Source organism: Ursus americanus, chromosome 14 (genome assembly GCF_024610735.1).
Source record: "Ursus americanus isolate L20-20 chromosome 14, mUrsAme1.1.p, whole genome shotgun sequence".
Lineage (NCBI taxonomy): Eukaryota > Metazoa > Chordata > Mammalia > Carnivora > Ursidae > Ursus > Ursus americanus.
Genome location: NC_142140.1, coordinates 45578545 through 45603915, shown reverse-complemented (window position 1 = coordinate 45603915; position 25371 = coordinate 45578545). Strand labels below are relative to the sequence as shown.

Sequence of the window (25371 nt, the reverse complement as noted above, 5' to 3'; positions counted from 1 at the left end):
TTGGGAAAATGTCACCTTTCCATCTAAAGAGATGAGTCCAGATCTCCAGATCCCTGGTGGTCTTTCCTTTGTGTAAATATTTCCACCAGGTCAACCCCTGCAACTCAGTGTCTCTCTGCTGATGTGCGTGTTTATGTATCCTTATTGTAAGGCAGAGGCCTCATCGCACAGGAGTTTTAGCATCTCTTCTGAGCTCACACAGTCCACACCGAGCACGGAGAAAGTTCCTGGTGTCCTCAGTTCCTACTCTGCTGTGTTCGTTGGGTGTAGACCACAGGCCCTGGGCTGGGTACCCTATAGCTTCATGGTCACGTGTGTCCTCACAAGGCTCCAAGGGCCTTGCTGCCAACGAACAAATCCTGCAGCTGGGTTATCAGGACTCCTTCACCTTTGCTGATGGACTTCCAAGGATACTCAACCTTTCTCATGAGTGATATAAATGCCTTAAGTTTTCTCTGTAGAGAAGAATGGCCTAAGGATCTAGCCTGAAACTCATTTTGTCATGAAACAAATCACATAGAATGTCAGGATGCCATTTCATGAGTCAGTTTTCTAGGGCCACTGTAACAAGCACATAAACCTGGTGACTTAAAACCATACACGTTTATCCTCCTCTATGCTGGAGGCCAGAAGCTGAAATCAGGGTCACCAGGTGTGAGTCAAGGTGTGAGCAGAGCTGCGTCCTTTGGGGGATCCAGGGGAGAATCTGTCTCTTTCTTTCCCAGCTTCCAGAGGCAGCAGGCATTCCTTGGCTTAAGGTTCCCGCCTCAGTTACTCCAATCTCTCGTTCCAGTGTCACATCCCCTACTTCTCCGTGTGTCTGACCCCTCCTGCCCCTTTAGAAGGACACTTGCAATTATAGCAAGCCCATCTGGATGATCCAGGGCAATCCCTCTGTCTCAGATCCTTAACTGCATCTTATTTGCTCTGGGTAAGGGAACATAGTCATAGGCTCTGGATAAGGCCATCTTAGGTGGCATTAGTCATTAGCACCAATAATTGTAAAATAATGAAATGGAACCCCGGAGTCTCACTGTCAGTGTTGATGTGACAAAGTGTCTCAGTAGCTGCTCTGGAGTCAGTGTTTCTCTCTGGCTGTGTGAAAGGGGAGTGTGTGCCTGGGGCTGCACCTGCCCTCCAGCCCTGAAGGGTGTCTATTCCTTCTAGTGACAGCCTTCCTCTCCTGGTCACAACCACACTTCTCTCTGCAGGTGCTGAGGGAGGTGCATTCCTGATCACCAAGTGCACTTACATGCAGACTGTAATGGATTCCTGCTTCACCACTTAAGGGCAGTGTGGCTGGAGATGAAGCATCTCCCAGAATATCATTTTCTGCATTTCCAAAATATGACTAGTAATAGATGTGGGTCATAACTAAATATGCAGAAATAATGATTTATTTTGAGACTAGAAGAGTGAGTGCACAGGAAACACTTCCTACAACATTTGGCAAGCAGCAGGCACTCATATGTGACAGCCATTCTTAGGTTTATTTTTACAAAACACTTGCTGCCTGCCACTCAAATATCTGGACACAGCTTTGAGTAAAAATTTACACGAACGGAAGGCCCCCTTGCTAGATGCTCAGACACATGGTTTCCCGGACCCCAACATGGAGTCAGGTAGACCTTCATGTGACTCCTTCATTCAGGTGTTGTATAACCTCCACCTACATTTCTCATCTGCATTCAGGGTATGACCTCTCTGTGCCATTTTGACATAGTACTGTGCCCTCCAACATATCTCCTCATAGAGATTCAAGGAAAACACAGGAAGAAGAAATTGATGTTTTACTGAAAGTAATGTGGGGAAATAGGGATAAGGATTGAGAGACTATGGACTCTGAGAAACAAACTGAGGGCTTCAGAGGGGAGGGGGTGGGGGAATGGGATAGGCTGGTGATGGGTATTAAGGAGGGCACGTAGTGCATGGTGTTATACGCAACTGATGAATCATGAAACTTTACATCAAAAACCAGGGATGTACTGTATGGTGACTAATATAATATAGGGGCGCCTGGGTGGCGCAGTCGTTAAGCGTCTGCCTTCGGCTCGGGGCGTGATCCTGGCATTCTGGGATCGAGCCCCACATCAGGCTCCTCCGCTGGGAGCCTGCTTCTTCCTCTCCCACTCCCCCTGCTGTGTTCCCTCTCTCGCTGGCTGTCTCTATCTCTGTCAAATAAATAAATAAAATCTTTAAAAAATATATATAATATAATAAAAAATTATTATAAAAAAAAGGATTTCCATGAGATATCAGAAAGCAACACCCTTTTAACATTCTGTATGTTCTTCCTGAAGAACTGAACCTTCTCCCCCCCACCTCTCTGTCTCTGTCTCTCTCTCTTTTTCCACTTTGCCTTTGGATATCAGTCACTCAACTCACATCCACATTCAAACATCCTTAGGATCTATCCCCTTCACAGACGGTGGGGAACTATAAGCAGTCAACTATCTCCTTGGAGACAGTTTATGTTCTTTTGTGCATTTGTTATAATTAAAAGACAATACTTATACAACACTGGACAGTGTGCCTGATAAGAAAATCCCCAATGCTGGTGGCCTTTATTAGTATGCTTATTTTCGTTAATCTTTATGGTGGAGGAGGGAAGGTCCTCCTGTGCTTCTTCATTCAAGAAGAACCATTGGTATCAGTGCCCAGACACGTCCATGTGATGCCCCCCACCAGCCCATAGGCAGATAACACGTTCCTAGACAGACGTAATGTGTTGGAGTTCATGAGGTCAAGAACAAGAGATGATGATTGCTAGAGCTTATGCAAAATTGGGGAAAAACAAACACATAGCATGCATCCAACACCTATGGGTGCATCCAGCAATACCTATTCGGTATTTTTGTATACTGAATACCTACAGAAGTCCTATGGAATGAGTCCTTATTATTCCCAGCCCTTCTTTCGTATTTCCTTACCACCGTATTTCCTCCAGCCATCAGGAGTTTAGGGGACTGAATTTTCTCTGGAAGGTTTTCTTTATGGCATTCTTGAGCTCCTTATTCCTGAGGCTGAAAATGATCGGGCTGAGAAAGGGAGTGAAGACTATATAGGTGGTGGCCATCAGAGTGTTACTGTCCGTAGAATGGGGGCCCTTAGGCTTGAGGTAGATAGTAGAGGCAAAACCATAGTGTACAATGACCACAGTGAGGTGGGACACACATGTGGAGAAGGTCTTGTGTCTGCCCTCAGCTGAGGGGATCCTCAATATGGCAGCCACGATGAAGACATAGGAGAGGATGATGAGGAATAAACAGCCCATCAGAGCTGTGACACACACCAGGACCACACCCAAGGTGACAGAAGATGTCCCCATCCCACAGGACAACTTTAGGAGGGAAAGTACATGGCAGGCAAAGTGGTATATCACGTTAGACTCACAGAAGGTGAGGTGAAAAACTATCAGCGTCACCATCATCCCCATGACTGAGCCACCAGCCCAGGTCCAGGACACCAGACGGGCACAGGTGCGGGTGCTCATGAGTACACTGTAGTGAAGGGGGTGGCAGATGGCCACATAGCAATCGTAGCCCATGATCATGAGCAGGAAGGAGTGGGTGAAGCCGAATGTGAAGGAGAAGAACATCTGGCTGGCACAGGCCACAAAGGTGATCGTGTGGTGGTTTGAGAGCATGTCAACCAGCATGCGAGGGGTGAGGGTAACAGTGAACAGAATTTCGGAGATGGACAAGGCACACAGGAAGAGGTACATGGGTGTGTGTAGGCTGTGCTCACTCCAGACAGTGGCCATGATGATCAGGTTCCCCAGCAGCGTGAACAGGTACATGAGCAGGAACAGCAGGAAGAAGGCAGGCAGGAGATGTGGCGGGAAGGTGGAGAAGCCCACGAGGATGAATTCAGACACCATGCTGTAGTTCTGACCAGCCGCGGATGCTGCATCTGGTGAGACCAGAAAGGATATGAAGGTACATGGTTTATCCCACGAAGGACAAGCATGGTTCAGCATCAGAAAACCCTAATGAATCGTTGGCCACTGCATCAATAACTAATGATGTACTATATGTTGGCTAACTGAACACACACACAAAAAAGAAAACCTATCATGTGGTTAGTCACATGAATAAACTAAGAAGGAAATGCCATATAACTGTACCAATGGACAGCAATACTGGATTACTAAATTTCAGTTCCTATTCATGATTTAAAAATTGATATATAATTGATATATAACGTATTATTTTAGATATACAGCATAATGATTAACATATGCACATATCATAACGATTTTTTAAAAAGTTTTTCTCAACCTGACACCGAGATTTTCCTAGCTAATCAGGAATATATACTGCAAAACTGGCAAATAGTACATGAACTGAGAAACCACCAGTGCATTATTTTAGAATCAGGAAAAAGCCAAGGTTACTCACTGTCTCTGCTGGTCATTAGCTGGAAACTGAAAGTCTGGAACAGTACTTGAAGAAAGATATAAAAAGGAGTATCAGGATTGGAAAGGAGGAGATGTAAGAATCTACCTAGAAAGGTAAAAGGATGAAGGCAGCATATATTAGAGCAAAGAAAGAGCACAAGCTGTGGAGAACTAGATAAACTTTCCAAACTCACAGCATTTCCCATAGAATTATACCGATAATAATCATACAAAATGTAGAATATAAGGGAAACATAAGATAACATTACCATTAGTGACACAAACTGTAACAAGACAGCTCTCAAACATTTTGACCTCAGGATTTATTTTCTTTTAAGATTTTATTTATTTATTTGAGAGAAAGCAAGAAAGACAGCATGAGCGGTGGAAGGACAGAGGAGCAGAGGGAGAAGCAGACTCCTCATTGGCCAGGGAGTCTGATGTGGGGCTTGATCCCAGGACCCTGGGATCATGACCTGAGCCAAAGGAAGACACTTAATCAACTAAGCCACCCAGGTGCCCCTGGTCTGTGGATTTCTTTATGCTAATAAACTATTGAGTCCCCTAGAGGGCTTTTGTTTGAGGGAGTTATAACTCATCATTCTTACCATATTAATAACTAAAACTGAGATTCTTTGAAAATATTTACTTATTACCTCATTAAAAGAACAAAAATCAACCTTTGATTCAACCTAAAGGAACATCAATATCATGTTAATATACATAATGTTTTAGGAAAGCAACTGCATTTTAAAAAACTCATTTAGTGAGAAGTGTGGCTTTGTTTTACATTTAGGCAAATTTATCCAATGTTGGCAGGATGGAAGACAAGATGATGCTTGTATCTGCTTCTTCATTCAGCTTGTGGCAATATGTGGTTTTAGTTGAAGCATATGACGAAAATACATCCTCTCCTTCATTGGAAAAGTGAGGACCTGATGGCCCCCAGAAAGGGCCTCGGGGACCCCAGGGTCCTCATATCATACTTTGAAAGCTTCTGGTTTAGAATATCTGGGAATTAACCTAGCACATGCAATATTTCCAAGGACAGAAATTTTAACCATGGATAGATATGTAGAAGATGGTCTGGATACATGGAAAACATGGAAATCAATGTGCTCTCTTGGATGGGATGAGCTAATAGAGCAGTTATGTCAGTTCTTCCACAGATTATACTCAGCGTAACTGCATTTAAAATTTAAGAAGTTAAATTTAAGTACTATCTTAAACCTCCTTCTGAAAAATAATGTCAGTGAAAAGCTATACTGGTCTTCTAAAAATGGAGTATACATGGGGCACCTGGGTGGCTCAGTCGGTTGAGCATCAGACTCTTGATTTCAGCTCAGGTCATGATGCCAGGGTGCTGGGATCAAGCCCCAGTCCAGCTCCCTGCTCAGCAATCAGTGGGGAGTCTGCTTGCCTCTGTCTCCCTCTACACATCCCCCCAACTCCAACTCTCTCTCTCTCTCTCAACTAGGTAAATGAATCTAAGAGAAAATTTAAAATATAAAATAAATAAAAGTGGAGTACACAAGATAGATAGATATGCCTCCTGGTATTGAGACTCACATTAGACTCAGAATCATTTTAAAAATTGTGAATCTGGAACAGATACGTATCATATGTATAATACACAGATCACACTAGTTGGATACCTCAGAAATATCCCTGCTTGATTCAAAACCCAATAGGTGATAAAGGTGGGAGCCCAAAATCAAGTGGGAAAAAATGGGTTGCTTAAACTAGTTTGTGGTGGGAAAACCGGTGATTTTATGAAGCCATGCAAATCTGAATTCCTGCCCAACATTGCAGGCAAAAGTGGAATCCAGATGGATTTCACCCATAGAAGGAAATATGAAGTCAGCAAGAGAAGCTGCAGGAGAATAACTTTGTGATCTAAGAGTGAAGAAGGAGTTATTAAACAGACCTCAAAAGCACAAATGTTAAGGTGATTTTAGAAAGGCAAGAAATGTCTCTATGCATGTTTTATATACAAAGGAGCATTTGAATTTTATAAGCGTATCTTCTGTAAGTTGTTGATGCCATTCTCAGTAGATAAATGTTAACTGCTTGGAAAAAGAAACAGACATGAAAGCTTCCCCAAGGAATTTGTTCAACAAAGGATATCCAGGATCCATGAACGGGCAGGTGGAAATTGGGAAAAGAGCCTTTGCATTGTTGAAAATTGACCAGGAAACTCTATCTAGAATAAATAAGAAGCCAGTGACATTCAGAAGGAGAAACCTCAATGCAGAAACGAGCCAAGGATATGAGCAGAGAACTCACAGAAGGAGTAACACAGAGACACGAAAGGATGGTTTTAAGACAAGGAAGGGGGAGCAAAATGAGCATGGACTTTCACTGTGCACCTATTCATTTCCCCAGATTAGAAAGTACCCAATGCCAATCGAAATATGGGAAGAAAGCAATCCTCATGGCCTGCTGGCAAGAACGGAGACTGGAGAAGCACAGATTTCACCTGCTCTGTGCACCAGGACATGTGCTCCTGAGCACCTATATTGATCGCTCACACCTGTCTGAGGGGAGCATGTCAAGGATGTTTAGGTAGCACTGCTTGGAGTGGGGAAATGGACAAGCCTGCTTGGGAACCATAATTGGGAGGAGGGCAGGTCACATGGGCTGGATGCAACTCCTGGGTCCCCAGGTAGGAGTTCAATGCACACACAGCAGTGTAAAGGAACCTGTTAAATGATCTTGAGTGAATGAAGCAAAAGCAGATGAATGCTCTAGCATAATTCCATTTGGGCACACTAAAATTAGAGCACCTGAAACTATTCTGGATGATCCTATAATGGTGTGTACAAGTAACTATGCATTTGCCAAACCCAAGAATGTACAACACAGACAGTGAATCCTAATGTCCTGTGGGCTGAGTTAATAATAGTAATATAACCATATTGGTTCACCAACTGGAACAAATGGGACACAAGAATACCAGATTGTACAAGGTTTAGCAACAACCTGGCATCAACACACTGAATGCCAGTATCATCCCCTCCCTTCCCATGAGCTGGAACAACAATAAGATCCTCCAGGCATGTACAAACATTTCTGGTGGGGGGGGCATTCCAGAATCATCCCCAAACAAGAATGCAGACCTAGAAGCTGCAAAGGGCACTAGGTTGGGTGAAGAACCCAAGTCCCAGAATGGGCAACCAGAGAGGACTCCCGGCAGCTGCCCAAGGCTAAGAGTCTGTCTTATGATCCTTCTCCCAGACCCTGTCCCATCTTGAGTCTGGGCCTTGCTCCCCACAACTGTCTGAGTATTGCCACCTACCCTGTCCTTCCTGGTACCCCTCAGCCTGGGCTGCCTCTTCCAGGAAGCAGCCTGCAGGGGAAGGCAGAAGAAGCTCTCCTGCCTGGGGCTGTCAGCAGCACACAGGGGCAGGTATGGGGCCAGACGTCGGGGCTCCTGGAACAAATGCTGTGTGCTTTATCCCTGCTGCAGCTTCCCAGCAGGCTGCTCCCCAGGGTCTCCCCAGGACACCAACCTGCAAGGTTGCCCTCAGGGTCTGGAGAGGCCAGGAGGATCATCAGAGGGCCTCCGGGGACCTGCAGCCTCTACTCCTTCCTCTAATAACCCAACACAACTAAGCCTCCCTGCTGTCTCTCCCTGCCCAGAGAGTCCCAGCCCCTGCTGAAGACTAGGAACTCCCAGTCCTGGGGGCGACAGGACCAGATTAGATGCCCTCAACCCCTTGGGGTCAGGCTAGGGTCAGAGGGAAGGCAGGAGCCGGAGGAGCCCAGAGTGGGAATCCAGGGCTCTGACTAAGGTCAAGACAGTTGGAAGGCTTCCCAGTATAAGGGTAATTTAGAGTTGGGTCTTGGAGAGTCACTTCTCTTTGTCAGTAGAAGTTATCAGTGTCTTCTCGCCAAACTTGATAGCCCCACTTCTTCTTGTGGTCAAGTTCTTCCCTATCCTTGTTTCCTGGTGGTCCAGGCCAAAGAGTCCACATTAACATCTGCCTGTCTATGATATAACTAAACTAATATTTGGTCTCTTGTGTGTTTTTGTTTACTGATCATCTGATGAGAGTCTTTGTATGCTCATGAGTTGGCTGGTGACCTTGGGTTTAATGTTACATCTTTTTTTTTATAATAATATTTTGTTATTATATTATGTTAGTCACCATACAGTACATCCCTAGTTTTTCTGCCTCCAGCTCCAAGATCTGGCCTCATTGTTGAGTAATAGTTTAAATCCACAGAAGGCCCCCTTTCTGGATCCTCAGGCATAATGCTTTCCCAAACCCCAGCATGGGAGTCAGACAAACCTAAATTTCCATGGGACCCCTTCACTCCTGTGTTGTGTGACCTCCACCAACATTTCTCATCTGCATAATAAGGATACCTATACCCTTGACCTCCCTTTGCCATCTTGAGATGTCATTGTATCTACAACACATCCCCCAGAGAGATTCAAGGAAAACACAGGAGTGAGAATTGGTGTTTTTCTGAAAATAATGTGGGTAAAGGGAAAAGGATTTCCATAAGATGTCAGATAGCTACACCCGTTTACCATCCTTTATGTTCTGACCCAAGCATGAACCCTCTCCCCCTTCTAGCCCTCATTTCTCTCTGTTTGCATCCTTCTACTTCTGGTCCCTTTGTCTCTCATTCTCCCTTCCCTTTCTCTTCTAAGGTGAAAATTGCCCTGTTACCAGCCTTCTCCTCTTCATTCCTTTTCCAGATTTTGCCCCATACCCAATTTTATGCAACTTTCTGTTCGAATCAATTGAAAGGACTCCCATCCCACTAGTTCATTCTCTCTTTTTATCTCTCTCTCTCTCTCACTCTCCCTCTCTCTCTTTTTCCCCTTCACCTTCTAAACTCTTAAGATAGAAAACCTCCCTAAGGGTGTATTCTTTCCAAAGCAGGGAACAATTATAAATAGTAAGCCATCTTCCAGGAGACTAATAGTTTATTTTCTTTTGTGCATTTGTTATAATTTAAGACAGTAGTATATACTTGGAATGTAAATGGACTAAATGCCCCCAATCAAAAGACACAGGGTATCAGATTGGATAAAAAAAGCAAGACCCATTGATATGCTGTCTGCAAGAGACTCATTTTAGACCACCTCCAGACTGAAAGTGAGTGTGTGGAAAACCATTTGTTATGCTAATGGACATCAAAGGAAGCTGGGGTGGCAATCCTTTCATTAGACAAATTAGATTTTAAATCAACGAATGTAATAAGAGATGAGGAAGGACCACTATATCATAATTAAAGGGTCTATCCAACAAGAAGATCTAACAACTATAATATTTTTGCCCCTCGCATGGGAGCAGCCAATCACATAAGCCAATTAATAACAAAATCAAAGAAACACACAGACAATAATACAATAATAGTGGGGGGGAGTCTGCAATGGACAGATCATCCAAACAGAAGATCAACAAGGAAATAAAGGCTTTGAATGACACACTGGACCAGATGAACTTCACAGAATATATTCAGAATATTCAGAACCATACTAAAGCAACAGAATACACATTCTTCTCTAGTGCACATGGAACATTCTCCAGAATAGATTACATACCGGGTCACAAATCAGGTCTCAACCAGTACCAAAACACTGGGATCATTCCCTGCATATTTGTGGACCATAATGCTTTGAAACTGGAACTCAATCACCAGAGGAAATTTGGAAAGAACTCAAATACATGGAGGTTAAAGAGCATCCTACTAAAGAATGAATGGGTTAACCAGGAAATTAAAGAAGAATTAAAAAAAAAAGAAAACACAACTGTTCAAAAATTGTGGGATGCAGTAAAGGCAGTCCTAAGTATATAGCAATACAAGCCTTTTCAAGAAACAAGAAAGTTCTCAAATACACAAGCTAACCATACACCTAAGGGAGCTGGAGAAAGAACAGCAAATAAAGCCTAAACCAGACAGGAGAAGAAAATTAATAAAGATTAGAACAGAAAACAATGAAATAGAAACCAAAAGAACAGTAGAACAGATCAAGGAAACTAGGAGCTGGTTCTTTGAAAGAATTAATAAGATTTTAAACCCCTGGCCAGACTTATCAAAAAGAAAAGAGAAAGGATCCAAATTAATAAAATCATGAATGAAAGAGGAGAGATCATAATCAACACTGAAGAAATACAAACAATTATAAGAATATATTATGAGCAACTATATGCCAACAAATTAGGTAATCTGGAAGAAATGGATGCATTCCTAGAGATGTATAAACTACCAAAACCAAACCAGGAAGAAATAGAAAACTTGAAGAGACCCCTAACCAGCAAGGAAACTGAAGTAGTAATCAAAAATCTCCCAAAAAACAGAGCCCAGATCCTTCCCAGGGAAATGCTACCAAAAATTTAAAGAAGAAATAATACCTATTCTCCTGAAACAATTTCAAAAATCAAAATGTAAGGAAAATTTCCAAACTCTTTCTATGAGGCCGAACATTACCTTGATCCCAAAACCACCAAAAATAAAGACCCCACCAAAAACAAGAATTATAGACCAATATCCCTGATGAACATGGATGCAAAAATTCTCACCAAAATACTAGCCAATAGGATCCAATAGTACTTTAAAAGGATTATTCACCACAACTAAGTCGGATTTATCCCTGGGCTGCAAGTTTGGTTCAACATCTGCAAATCAATCAATGTGATACACTACAAAAATAAAAGAAAGGACAAGAACCATATGATCCTCTCAATTGATGCAGAAAAAGCATTTGACAAAGTAGCGTCCTTTTTTTTTTGTATTTTTTAAAAGATTTTATTTATTCATTTGACAGAGATAGAGATAGCCAGCGAGAGAGGGAACACAAGCAGGGGGAGTGGGAGAGGAAGAAGCAGGCTTCCAGCAGAGGAGCCTGATGTGGGGCTCGAACCCAGAATGCCGGGATCACGCCCTGAGTCGAAGGCAGACACTTAACGACTGAGCCACCCAGGGGCCCCTGTAGTGTCCTTTCTTGATTAAAACTCTTCAGAGTGTAGGGATAGAGGGAACATACCTCAATATCATAAAAGCCATCTATGAAAAGTCCAAAGCAAATACCATTCTCATTGGTGAAAAACTGAAAACTTTTCCCCTAAGATCAGGAACACAGCGGAAATGTCCACTATCATTGCTGCTGTTCAACATAGTACTAGAAGTCCTAGCCTCAGCAATCAGACAACAAAAAGAAAAAGCATCTGAATTGGCAGAGAAGAAGACAGACTCCATCTCTGAATTGGCAGAGAAGAAGACAGAAGATGACATGATGCTGTATGTGGAAAACCTAAAAGACTCCACCCCAAAATTGCTAGAACTCATACAGGAATCCAGCAAAGTGGCAGGATACAAAATCAATGCACAGAAATCAGTTGCATTCCTATACACTAACAATGAGATAGAAAAAAGAGAAATTAAGGAATCGATCCCATTTACACTTGCACCCAAAACCATAACATACCCAGGAATAAACCTAACTAAAGGGGTAAAGCTCCTGTACTCAGAAGACCATAGAACGGCCATGAAAGAAATTGAGAAAGACACAAAGAAATGGAAAAACATTCCATGCTCATGGATTGGAAGAACAAATATTGTTAAAATGCCTATGCTACTTAAAGCAATCTACACATTCAATGTAATCCCTATCAAAACACCATCAACTTTTTTCACAGAGCTGGAACAAATAATCCTAAAATTTGTATGGAACCAGAAAAGACCCAGAATAGCCAAAGGAATGTTGGAAAAAAAAAAAAAAAGCAAAGCTGGTGGCATCACAATGCCTGACTTCAAGCTCTATTACAAAGCTGCGATCATCAAGACAGCATGGTATTGGCACAAAAACAGACACATAGATCAATGGAACAGAATAGAGAACCAAGAAATGGACCCTCAGCTCTATGATCAACTAATCTTTGACAAAGCAGGAAAGAATATCCAATGAAACAAGAACAGTCTCTTCAACAAATGGTACTGGGAAAATTGGAGAGCCACATGCAGAAGAATGAAACTGGACCATTTCCTTACACCATACACAAAAATAGACTCAAAATGGGGAAAGACTGAAATGAGAGACAGGAATCCATCAAAATCTTAGAGGAGAACAAGGCAGCAACCTCTTTGACCTTGGCCACAGCAACTTCTTGCTAGACACATATCCAAAGGCAAAGGAAACAAAGGCAAAAATGAACTATTAGGACTTAATCAAGATAAAAAGCTTTTGCACAGCAAAGGAAACAGTCAACAAAACCAAAAGACAAACAACAGAATGGGAGAAGATATTTGCATATGACATATCAGATAAAGGGCTAGTACCCAAAATCTATAAAGAAATTATCAAACTCAGCACCCAAAAAACAAATAATCTGGTCAGGAAATGGGCAGAAGACATGCACAGACATTTCTGCAAAGAAGACATACAAATGGCCAACAGACACATGAAAAAATGCTCAACATCACTCAGTGTCAGGGAAATACAAATCAAAAGCACAATGAGATACCACCTCACATGAGTCAGAATGGCTAAAATTAACAAGTCAGGAAATGACAGATGTTGGTGAAGATGTGGAGAAAGGGGAACCCTCTTACACTCTTGGTGGGAATGCAAGCTGTTGCAGCCACTCTGGAAAACAGTACGGAGGTTCCTCAAAAAGTTGAAAATAGTGCTACACTACAACCCAGCAATTGAACTACTGGATATTTAACCCAAAGATAAAAACATAGTGATCTAAAGGGGCAACTGCACCCCAATGTTTATAGCAGCAATGTCCACAACAGCCAAACTATGGAAAGCATCCATTGACAGATGAATGGATAAAGAAGAGGTGGTATATATATACAATGGAATATTATGCAGCCACCAAAAGAAAAGAAATTTTATCATTTGCAATGACGTGATGGAACTAGAGGGTATTATGCTAAGTGAAATAAGTCAATCAGAGAAAGACAATTATCTTATGATCTCACTGATAGAATTCCACTGAATGTGGAATTTAAGAAACAAAACAGAGGAGCAATCATGGGGTAGGAGAGGAAAAAATAAAACAAGATGAAACCAGAGAGGGAGACAAATGGTAAGAGACTCTTAATCATAGGAAACAGACAGGGTTGCTGGAGGGGCAGGGGTGAGGGGATGGGATAACTGGGTGAAGCACAATAAGGAGGGCAGATGTTGTAATGAGCCCTGGGTATTATATAAGAGTGATGAATCACAGGTCTGTACCTCTGAAATCAATAATACACTATTTAATTAATTAAATTTAAATACAAGAAATATTAAAAAAATAAAATAAAAGTGTCTATGGCAAAACATAAAACAAGCAAACAAAAAACACCACAATACTATAAAACACTGGATACAATGCTTCGTAAGAAAAGGGTCAACAAGGGATGCCTGGGTGGCTCAGTCGGTTAAGCGTCTGCCTTTAGTTCCGGTCATGATCCCAGGGGCCTGGGACTGAGTCCTGCACTGGGCTCCTTGCTCAGCAGGGAGCCTGCTTCTCCCTCGGCCTGCTGCTCCCTCTCCTTGTGCACGCACTCTCTCTCTCACTGACAATAAATAAATAAAATCTTAAAAAAAAAAAAAAAGAAAAGGGTCAACATTTTGGGCATTTATTATTATGCTCATTTTTGCTTATCCTTATGGTGGAGGAGGGGCAAGTCTTCTGTTGCTTGTCCATTCAAGAAGAAACCAGTGCATCAGTGCCCAGACACAGCTACATGATGCTGCCCTCCCAGCCCTTAGGTAGATAACATGTCCTCCGATGGAGCTAATGGGATGGACTTCATCACACGGGGTGAGGGACAAGAGATTGTGATCACTAGATCCCATGCAAGGGGGGTAAACAAACTGGAGAAAAACAAATACTGAGCATGTATCCTTACCCTATGGATGTGTGTATTTTCATATACATGAAACCCTACAACAGTCCTATACAGACAGATATTATTCCCAGCTCTTCTGTCGTACTTCCTTACTGCCAAATTGACCATCAGAAGTCAAAGGGATTGAATTTTCTCTGGAAGATTTCCATTATGGCATTCTTGAACTCCTTATTCCTGAGCCTGAAAATGATTGGGCTGAGCAAGGGAGTGAACACTGTATAGGTGGTGGCCATCTGTTACTGTCCATAGAATGGGGACCTTTGGATTTGAGGTAGATAATGGAGGCAAAACTGTAGTGCACAATGACCACAGTGAGGTGGGACACACATGTGGAGAAGGTCTTATGTCTGCCCTCAGCAGAGGGGATCCTCAATATGGCGGCCAGAGTAAAGACATAGGAGAGGACGATGAGGAATAAACAGCCCATCAGAGCTGTGACACACACCAGGACCACACCCAAGGAGAGAGGAATTCTCATTCCCACAGGCCAACTTTGGGAGAGAAAACACATGGCAGAGAAAATGGTGTATCCTGTTGGATCCACAGAAGGTGAGGTGAAAAACTATCAGGGTCACTATCATCCCCATGACTGAGCCACCAGCCCAGGTCCAGGACACCAGACGGGCACAGGTGCAGGTGCTTATGAGCACGTTGTAGCGCAGGGAGTAGCAGAGGGCCACATGGCAGTCATTGCCCATGACCATGAACAGAAAGGTGTGCTATATATCCTCACAGCACTTTGCCTTCATTTATTCATTAATGTAGTCAAGAAATATTGTTCAAGGCTTATTTTGTATTGAAATTTTCTAGGTGCTTGAATCCAGCAATGACCAAGACCTAGGGCTCTGCTCTGTCCTTTGCATGGTCCACCAATAGAAGCTGTCATGTAACCAAAGATGACAGCACAGAGTGGTCAGAGGAGTGTTGAGGACAGCCTAGGGCTCTGCAGAAGCTAAGTGTGGGTCACAGATCCAGCCTGGGATTTAGAGACTTTGAAATGGTGATGTCCACAGGGAGACCTGAAGGGTGAGTGGGTATGACTCAGGTGAGGCAGGGAGGTGGAAGAGGGGTTTCCAGACAGAGGGTCCAGCAAGCACAAAGGCCCAGGGTGACAGAAGCATAGTGCATTTGGGACAATGGTATGTTCAGTGCATCAGGGAGAGTTGGAAGTGGCTAGTGTGATTCTGGAATTGAAGGCAGAGAGGTGAGTAGGGCAAGAGCATGCAAGACCATGGTGTCCACTTGAAGAGTTTGTTCTAAGAGCAATAGGGACCCTTGAATGTTTTCTAAATACATAGAGGAAATAGCTGTATTCGATTATGTGAACATATTCATGGATGTTTCCAGGTGGGGCTTCCTATGAGGGTGTTCTTATGACATCTAGTACATGTCCTTTAGTGGGTTAATACTTATGTGTTGGGTTGGGTCTATAGTTAGGTGTGTAAATACCGACTCATAGGGAATACCTATGTGCAGCTTGAATACATACTGTCAAACAGTTTTCCAAAGTGATTTACCAAGAGGAACATTTTAAGCACAAGCAGCATGGTCAGATTCCTAGTTGTAGAGACCCCGCTGGCTGGTGTGAGGGAAGCAGCCTGCTGAGGGCTGGTTGGGTGGACAGTCGCAGGAAGAGATGGGGAGAGGTGCTAAGTGACATAAGTCAAGCAGAGAAAGACAATTATCATGTGGTTTCACTCATATGTGGCCTATAGGGAAGAGCATGGAGGACCACAGGGGAAGGGAGGGAAAACTGAAGGTGGGGAGATCAGAGAGGGAGACCAAGCTTGAGAGACTGTGGACTCCAGGAAACAAACTGAGAGTTGCAGAGGGGAGGGGATAGGGGGATGGGCTAGCCGGGCGATGGGTATTAAGAAGGGAACGTGTTGTGATGAGCACTGGGTGTTATACGCAACTAATTAATCATTGAACACTGCATCAAAAACTAATGATGGCTATGGTGGCTAAATAAACATATCAAAAAATTAAAAAAAAAATAAGATGGGGAGAGGCACATGAGGGCATCCTGGATGGGGTGCAGTGGGAAACTAATGTTGATTTCAGACAGAGAATGGACAGTGATGCTGATTGGACTGAGGGAGACAGGAAGTGAACTGTTTCTACTTCTAACACTCAAGACACCTAATGTGTGAGTTCTTTCCACACCAATGACCAACTCCACAACTACACAGACACTACCTTGGTGTCCTGTAATTCTGTTCAGTTCTGACACTTACTACCTGGGGATGCCAGTCACAAGTATTCACAGCCCAGGGTACCTGCAGTTCTGTCTGACGTGGCTACAAAGGTGGGGGTTTCCACATTCCCCCATTTCCATTTTGATACTTTGCTAGAATGACTTACAGAAATCAGGAAAATTCAACACCTACTCTTCCCAGTTTGTTATGAAACAACAACTCAGATACAACCAAACAAAAGAGATGCATCCTGCAAGGTATGGAGGGAGGAGGGAGGAACTTCCATGCCCTATCTGGACATGCCACCCTCCTAGCATCACCATGTGTTCACCAGCTGGGAAGGTTTCTGAATTCCATTGTTCAGGGAATTCTTATGGAGGTTTGGTTACACAGACATGATTGATTAAATCCTTCATCCTTATTGAGTATGAATCTGTAGCCCCTCTCCCCTCCCTGGAGGTTCCAAGTCTCTAATCACCCTTGGTTGTTCTGGTGAGCAGCCCCCTTCCTAAAACTATCCAGGAGTCCCCAGCCACCACTCATCACCAAGCCACTATATCACTCCTGAGACAGGGGCCTAGCGGCTGTGTCTCAGGAACTGGATGAAGACCAAATGTGTTATTAGAGCCCAAGGATGCACATACTAAGGTGAATTTTCAGGTTTGGATACCATGACAATAGAGATAGGGTAAATCGACCAAGACGAGAAGTGGGCCTATTCAGTTTGGCCAGAAGACACTAAACACTTCCACTGACCAAGAAAAACCATTCTCCAAGACCTAGCTCTAAATTACCCTTATTCTGGGAAGCCTTCCAGCTGCCTTGACCCCAGGGCAAAGCCGTGGATTCCCACTCTGGGCTGCTCCAGCTCCTGCCTTCCCTCCAACCCTGCCCTGAACCCACAGTCTTGAGGGCATCTAATCCAGTCCTATCTCCCCCAAGACTGGGAGCTCCTAGTCCTCAGCTGGAGCTGGGGCTCCCTGGGCAGAGAGAGACAGCAAAGAGTCTTGGTTGTGTTGAAGTGTTAGAGGAAGGAGGAGAGGCTGCAGGTCCCCAGAGGCCCTCTGATGATCCTCCTGGCCTCTCCAGACCCTGAGGGCAGCCTTGCAGGTTGGTGTCCTGGGGAGACCCTGGGGAGCAGCCTGCTGGGAAGCTGCAGCAGGGATAAAGCACACAGCATTTGTTCCAGGAGCCCCGACGTCTGGCCCCATACCTGCTCTGTGTGCTGCTGACAGCCTCAGGCAGGAGAGCTTCTTCTGCCCTCCCTTGCTGGCTACTTTCTAAAAGAGGCAACCCAGGCTGAAGGGGACCAGGAGGGACAGGGTAGGTGGCAATACTTGGACAGTTGTGGGGAGGAAGTCCCAGACTGGAAATGGGGACAGAGTCTGGAACAAGGGTCAGAAGGCAGGTTCGTACTACTGGGAAGCTGCTGGGGGTCTTCTCAGGATGCCCATTCTGGGTCTTGGGTACGTCACCCAGCCTAGTGTCCTTTGCAGTTTCTAGGTCAGTGGTTCTCAGCCCAGGGTGATTCTGCCCCACATGGGACATGTGCAAATGTCTGGAGACAGTTTTGGTTGTCACGACTCAGGAAGGGGGGGATGTACTGGCATCTGGTTGTGAGGCCAGGGATGCTGTTGAACATATAAAATGCACAGGGCAGCCATCATCTCAGGGAAAGACATGGCCCCAAGTGCCAGGAGTAATGAGGATCAGAAACCTTGCTCCAGGTGTGTAACTTGTCTGTGCTGTTGTGTCCTGACTTGGGTGACAGTGGTCTTTGCTGTCCTGAAGAGTAACTTTGTGGGGGAGGCAGAGGGTTGAGCTGGATGCGTTCCTGTGATAGGTGACATGGACTCCACACCTGTGTGTGAGTCACCCTCTGTAAAACCAGAGTAGACAGAATTCTCTCCTGCACCTGTCAGAGGAGACTAGGGAGCCCAGCCCAGAAAACTGCTGCCCCTCCATCCAGCAGGAGGTGGGAAGGCAGCCTATAACAATGAGACAGGGACTCAGTGAGAGGGTGGAGGTTGCATCAGCCACTCGTGGAACTGGGTTGTCAGGTTACCAGAGGTACTAGGGGTGCCCCTGGGGTCAGACACCATGAGTTTACAATGGGGCCTGTTGGTGCCATGTGGTACAGACTGAAGACAGAAAACAGCTTGGAGGACAGAAAAGATGTCGAATTCAGTGATCACTACCCATATTAGGTGAACATGGGGTCCTTTCTGTGAATGCTCATGGACCTTCTCCAGACAGTTCTCTGCTTACTCCCATTTTTCGTTCAGGGAAAGGAACTCAGAACTGGAACTTTCTTTCTCAAAAACACACAGCAATAGGGAACAATAGCTGGGACTTGAAGCCTGGCTCTGATGACTGCATCGGGTGTCTGTTTCAGACAATGCTCTCTGGAAGCCTGAATGGAGTGGGAGCAGAGGAGGAGCCTGAGGCAGTGAGCAGTGCAGGGGAGGGAGGTGGAGCCACACAGATGGAGAGGTGCAGAGCCCAGGGGCAGCTATTTTGTAGGTGGAGGGGATGCTGAGTGAAGGGGGATGAGGCACAGAAGGGGGCTGACACCCGTGTCTGGGTTTCTGTGTGGGACAGCTCCATGGCCACAAGACAACTTCCAGGTCATCAGCACAGCCTTCGTCACTCCAGGAAAGTCCCTCCCTGTCCTGCCGCTTCTGTGTCCTCTAGGCTCCAGGTTGACCCCTATTGTGGAGGACCCTTGGGAACAAGGCCCCAGGGAGACCACGGGGTGCAATGATGGCTGGGCCCTGTCCCAACCCTTGGATTTCAGGAGCTCTGGGCAGCAAATGAGGCTCATATCATTCATAAAAATAGTTTTGTTTTATTTTATGGCAGATGACAGGTGCAGTTTGAGTCAGTGATATTTCTGGTTCCCTGCTTTTGATAATCATTGATTTTCACAACATCCTTCTCTTATTTTGTTCATGTTCCCTTTCTGCCACCCTGTTTCCCTCCAGTTTCAACAACCACTCTAACACACTGAAGGTATGCCCTTTGGTTTGTGTATGCTCTTATACATAGGTATGTTTCTCTGTGCATATCTACGTTGTAAATTTTCTTTTTCCTTTTTTAATTTCATAGAAAATTGGTCACTTTTGGATTTTAAAGAATATAAAATTTTACAGTAAAATGTAAAAATTTTAAATTTATAAAAATTTTTACTGTAAATTATATAGTAAATTTCTTAGTTTACAGAAAAAGCCATACCTCCTCTTTCCTGCATACCCTTTTCCTCTTTTTTACCTCTTGTGTTAGTGTGGGTCATTTGTTCCAGTTAGTGAACCAATATGGATACATTATTATTAACTCAGTCCACAGGTTACATTAGGGTTCACTGTCTATGTTGCACATTCTGTGGGTTTGACAAATGTATAGTGACATGTATATACTGTTACAGCATCATCCAGAATAGTTTCAGTTGCTCTGTATTTCATGTGCCCAAATGGAATTATGTAGAGCATTCATCTGGTTTTTGCTTTATTCACTCTATTGTTTTGCGGGATAATTTAGGCTGTTACATGTGCATCCAACTGCTGCCTGGGGCTCCAGTGTTTGCATCCAGCCCATGTGACCTGCCCTCTTCCCACTCAGGGACAAGCAGCTTTTCCCATTCCTCCCTACAAGCAATGCGACAAAGCATCCCCTGACATGCTCCCCTATAGATTCCTGTGAACAATGGAGATAGATGCTCAGGAGCACAGGTGCTGGTGCACAGAGCACAGGAACTCTGAATTTGCACCCTCTAGTTCCCACAGGCAGTGCATGAATATTGCTTTCTCCCCATATCCTGATCAGCACTGCACACTTTTTAATTTGGATAATTGAATAGGTAGTCACTGAATTTCCACTGCATTTCCCTTCCTTTCTCTCACTCCGTCCCTTCCTCTTTTTTTTTTCTTTTTGGCATGTTTTCCTTTGCCTGTGCTACACCCTCTGTGAGTTCTCTGCTCACACCTTTGCTCATTTCTGTATTGATCTTTCTACTTCTTGTAGATGGAACTGATTTGTCCTTTATTCTACCTCCTATTCCCTGGTCAGTTGTGGACAATGAAAATGATCTTTCCCCACCTTTCCGTCCACTCTTAACTGGATCCAGGACATCTCGTGTTGAACAAACACTCTTCATGTTGATGTTTTCATTCTTTCAAAATCACCTAATGTTTGTGTTTCCAGAGTTTCTTTAAGAAGTCCTTCTCCACTCTTAGATCAACAAAATTCTTCTCCTACACCTTCTCCTATTAACTCCTCGGTGTCCTATTTTATATTTATGTCCCGAATCCTGGAATCCACCATTGTGTGTTGTCTTGGGCAGAAATTCAGATTGACTTTGCTCATAGAAGGACCAGTTTTCATACCACAAAAATCCTAAACAGTCCACTGTTTCCCTTTGATTTGTGTTCCCACCTCTATCACATCTTCAGCTGTGAATCATGTGGGGAGATTTTCTGAGGTATCCAATCAATTTGATCTGTGTCTGTGTCTGTTCCAGGTTCACATTTAAAAATGCCTATGATGTGTATGATGTCTCTGATGAGTTTCCATACCTGACAGAGCATTTCCTTCCGATTGACTCCCATTTTTAGAAGATTGGTATAGGTTTGCACTGACCTTATTTTTCAGAAGGAATTTGTGGGAACTTTTAGGAAATGTGCAGTTGATTCACTGGAAATGTAAATACGGTTGCACTGATGTCATAATTTGAGGAAGACGTGTCAAAGACCCCAGCGGAGAGTGTAGACTGTTCTCCATGTGTTCAAATCCCCTTCTACCTTTTATTAATGGTAAAAATTTCTGAATTTAGAGGTATTGCATGTGTTTGATTGATTCCTAGATATTTTATAACAGAGGCTTCCAAAGTGTGATATGAGGACCCTGGGGTCCCAGAGACCCTTTTTGGGAGACCATCAGGTCCTCACTTTTCCAATGAAGGTGAGGATGTATTTTCATCCTATCTCAACGAAACCACATATTGCCAAGGCTGAATGAAGAAGTAGATACAAGCCTCATCTTGTTTCCCATCCAGCCAGCATGGGACAAATGTGCTAAAATGTTAAAACAAAAACAAACAAACAAACAAAAAAACCCAAACCCAAAAAACAAAACAAAACAAAAAAAACCACTCTTGTCACTAAATGTTAACTTTGTAAAAAGTAGTTACTTTCCTAAATATATGTTACTTACAAAGACATTGAATAGGTTGACTCTTCTTTTGAATGTATCCATAACTGAGTATTGTCAGAGAATCTCAGTGTTCCTCTCTAAGACGGGAAACATGGGGAGTGATAATGCATCCAAACAAAAGCCCACTAGAGGCTCAAATTTTCTTGAGTGTAAGGAATCACCAGACCAAAAGCTGGAGAATTGTTTCTTTACACTTTGTGTCACTCTTGGGAATGGCATCTTACTTTTTACTTCAAATTCATATTTTGAATGATTACTACTTGTGTAATTCTATGAGAAATGCTGGTTTTTGGAAGCAGATCTTGTCTTCTGCAACTCTGTGCTCTCTTTTGCTGTAGTATGTTCTGTCTTCATTCTTTTAGTTTTTCTGTTGGAGGAACAGGTCTCTTCCTTACATACCTCTCCTCTCTTACATACCTTCTTTCTTTTCTTTCCTTAGAGCACCCCTCGGGGCTTTCAGTTCCATGCTAAGGAACAGCAGAAACAGTGAGTATCCTTGTCATTTTCCCAATCCTAACACACTGCATTTAAAGTTCCTCCATTCCATATATTTTCTAGGGTATATTATGATTCGTGATCTTTATTCTGGTCCCCCTCATTCCCTCTGTAATCTGAGCAGATGCAGCATCCGCGGCTGGTCAGAACTATAGCATGGTGTCTGAATTCATCCTTGTGGGCTTCTCCAACTTCCCACAGCATCTCCTGCCTGCCTTCTTCCTGCTGTACCTGCTGATGTACCTGTTCACCCTGCTGGGAAACCTGATCATCATGGCCACTGTGTGGAGTGAGCGTGGCCTGCACACACCCATGTACCTCTTCCTGTGCGCCCTGTCCACCTCCGAGATTCTGTTCACTGTTGCCGTCACCCCTCGCATGCTGGTTGACATGCTCTCCAGCCACCGCACCATCACCTTTGTGGCCTGTGCCAGCCAGATGTTCTTCTCCTTCACATTCGGCTTCACCCACTCCTTCCTGCTCATGATCATGGGCTATGACCGCTACGTGGCCATCTGCCACCCCCTGCGCTACAACGTGCTCATGAGCACCGGCACCTGTGCCCGTCTGGTGTCCTGGACCTGGGCTGGTGGCTCAGTCATGGGGATGATGGTGACCCTGATAGTTTTTCACCTCACCTTCTGTGGGTCTAACGTGATACATCATTTTCTCTGCCATGTGTTTTCCCTCCTAAAGCTGGCCTGTGGGAATGAGAATTCCTCTGTCACCTTGGGTGTGATCCTGGTGTGTGTCACAGCTCTGATGGGCTGTTTATTCCTCATCGTCCTCTCCTATGTCTTCATTGTGGCTGCCATATTGAGGATCCCCTCTGCTGAGGGCAGACACAAGACCTTCTCTACATGTGTGTCCCACCTCACTGTGGTCATTGTGCACTACAGTTTTGCCTCCATTATCTACCTCAAGCCCAAGGGCCCCCATTCTATGGACAGTAACACTCTGATGGCCACCACCTATACAGTCTTCACTCCCTTTCTCAGCCCGATCATTTTCAGCCTCAGGAATAAGGAGCTCAAGAATGGTATAAAGAAAAGCTTCCAGAGAAAATTCAGTCCCCTAAGCTCCTGATGACCAGTTTGGGGGTGAGGAAATGGGACAGCTGAGCTGGGGATAATAACGACTCTCTCCATAGGACTGCTGTAGGGTTTCAGTGTGTGAAAATACTGAATAAGTATTTTTGGATGCATCTATAGGAGTTGGATGCATGCTTCAAATTTCATTTTCTTCAATTTGTTTGCCCTGTCCTTGTATAGGAACTAGAGATCATCATCTCTTGTTCTTGACTCCATGTGCTGAAGTGCATCCCATTACCTCTGTATAAGAGTGTGTTTTCTATCTATGGGCCAGAGGGGGGCATCAAAACATGGATGTGTTTGAGCACTCATATCAATGGTTTCTTGAATGGAGATGCAAAGGAAGACTTTGCTTCCTCCAGCATAAGTATAAACAGAAATAAGCATAATAATGAACGCCACCAGCATCAGGGCTTTTCTTTTGGGCATTGTGTCCAGTGTTTTATAATTACTATTTAATATGAAAATGTAAAAAAAGTAAATAAACTCTTTGTCTCCATGATGGTAGTTAACTCTGTCTAGTTCCTTCTGTCTTTGTAGGTAATAGATCCTAAGGGAATATTTCTATACTGATCTGAGTTGAGTGAAGGATGTAAGAATATGAAGTGAAGAGAAAGAAGGACAAAGGGACTATGGAGGGAGTGAGAGTGGTGGAGGAGAGGGCTCAGTATTTGAATAAGAACACACAGAAAGTCGAAAGTGTGTTGCTATCTGACATCTTATGGAAATTATTTTCCCTTCTTCCCCACATTACTTTCAGTGAAACATCAAATTCTTATTCTTGTGTTTTACTTGAATCTATCTGGAGGATGTTTGGAGGGCACAGTAATATCTTAGGATGGCATAAAGAGAGATCAGGGTATGGGTACCCTCTTTATCGGATGAGAAATGTTGGTGGACGTCACTCATGAATGAAGGAGTCACATGCAACTTTAGATCTGTCTGAGTCCCATGCTGGGGTTGGGAATACCATATATCTGAACATCCAAGAAGAGGGCCTTTGGGTTTTTTTGGATTAATTAATTAGTTAATTAATTCATTATGATATGTTAGTCACCATACAGTGCATCATTAGGTTTTGATGTAGTGTTCCATGATTCATTGTTTGCGTATAACACCCAGTGCTCCATGCAGTACGTGCCCTCCTTAATACCTTCACCGGGCTAGCCCATCCCCCCACTCCCCTCCCCTCTAAAACCCTCAGTTTGTTTCCTGGAGTCCATAGTCTCTTGTGGTTCATTTCCCCCTCTGTTTACTCCCCCCTTCATTTTTCCCTTCCTTCTCCTAACAATCTCAAGAGGGCCTCTTGTTGGTGTAAGTTCATACCCAAAGCTGTGGCCAGATACATGGGCTGCAGGCAGGAGACATTTTATAATAATAAATGTACAAATGGCTAGCACATATGAGTACCTGTCATTTGCCAAATCTTGTGGTAAGGGTTTCCTGTGAACTCACTCTTCTAAGTCTCAAAGTAAATTATTATTTCTGCACATTTAGATATGACCCACATCTATTACTATTCACATTTTTGAAATGCAGAAAGTGATATTCTGGGAGATGCTTCGTCTCTAGCCACACTGCCCGGAAGTGGTGAAGCAGGAATCCATTACAATCTGCACTCAGTGCACCAAGTGCAGTTGGTGATCAGGAATGCACCTCTCTCAGCACCTGCAGAGAGAAGTGTGGTTGTGACCAGGAGGGGAAGGCTGTCATTAGAAGGAATTGGTAACCTTCAGGGCTGGAGGGCAGGTGCAGCCCTAGGCACACACCCCTTTCACACAGCCAGAGAGAAACACTGACTCCAGAGGAGATGCTTTGTCACATTAGCACTGACAATGAGACCCTGGGGTTCCTTTTCACTGTTTTACAATTAGTGGTGCTAATGACTAATGCCACCTAAGATGTCCTTATCCAGAGCCTGTGACTATGTTCCCTTACCCAGAGCAAATGAGATGCAGTTAAGGATCTGAGACAGAGCGATGCCTTGGGTCATCCAGATGGGCTTGCTATAATTGCATGTGTCCTTCTAAAAGGGGGCAGGCAGGGTCAGACACACAGAGAAGTGGGGGATGTGACACTGGAAGGAAGGATTGGAGTAACTGAGGAGGGAACT

General features: G+C 44.0%; 2 protein-coding genes and 1 pseudogene across 2 annotated transcripts; 1 reads left to right on the top strand and 2 right to left on the bottom strand.

The window, feature by feature from the left end:
* Positions 1-2950: 2950 nt before the first annotated feature.
* LOC123780031 (olfactory receptor 10H3-like) lies at positions 2951-3889 on the bottom strand. Its single transcript, XM_045778792.2, has one exon. It carries the CDS (start codon positions 3878-3880, stop codon positions 2951-2953), a length of 930 nt encoding a protein of 309 aa, XP_045634748.2. The 5' UTR covers positions 3881-3889.
* A 10484-nt stretch (positions 3890-14373) lies between these two features.
* LOC123779812 (olfactory receptor 10H3-like) lies at positions 14374-20592 on the bottom strand (annotated as a pseudogene).
* Positions 20593-22314: 1722 nt separating this feature from the next.
* LOC123780028 (olfactory receptor 10H3-like) lies at positions 22315-23253 on the top strand. The gene has a single exon (XM_045778789.2). It carries the CDS (start codon positions 22324-22326, stop codon positions 23251-23253), a length of 930 nt encoding a protein of 309 aa, XP_045634745.2. The 5' UTR covers positions 22315-22323.
* Positions 23254-25371: the final 2118 nt, after the last annotated feature.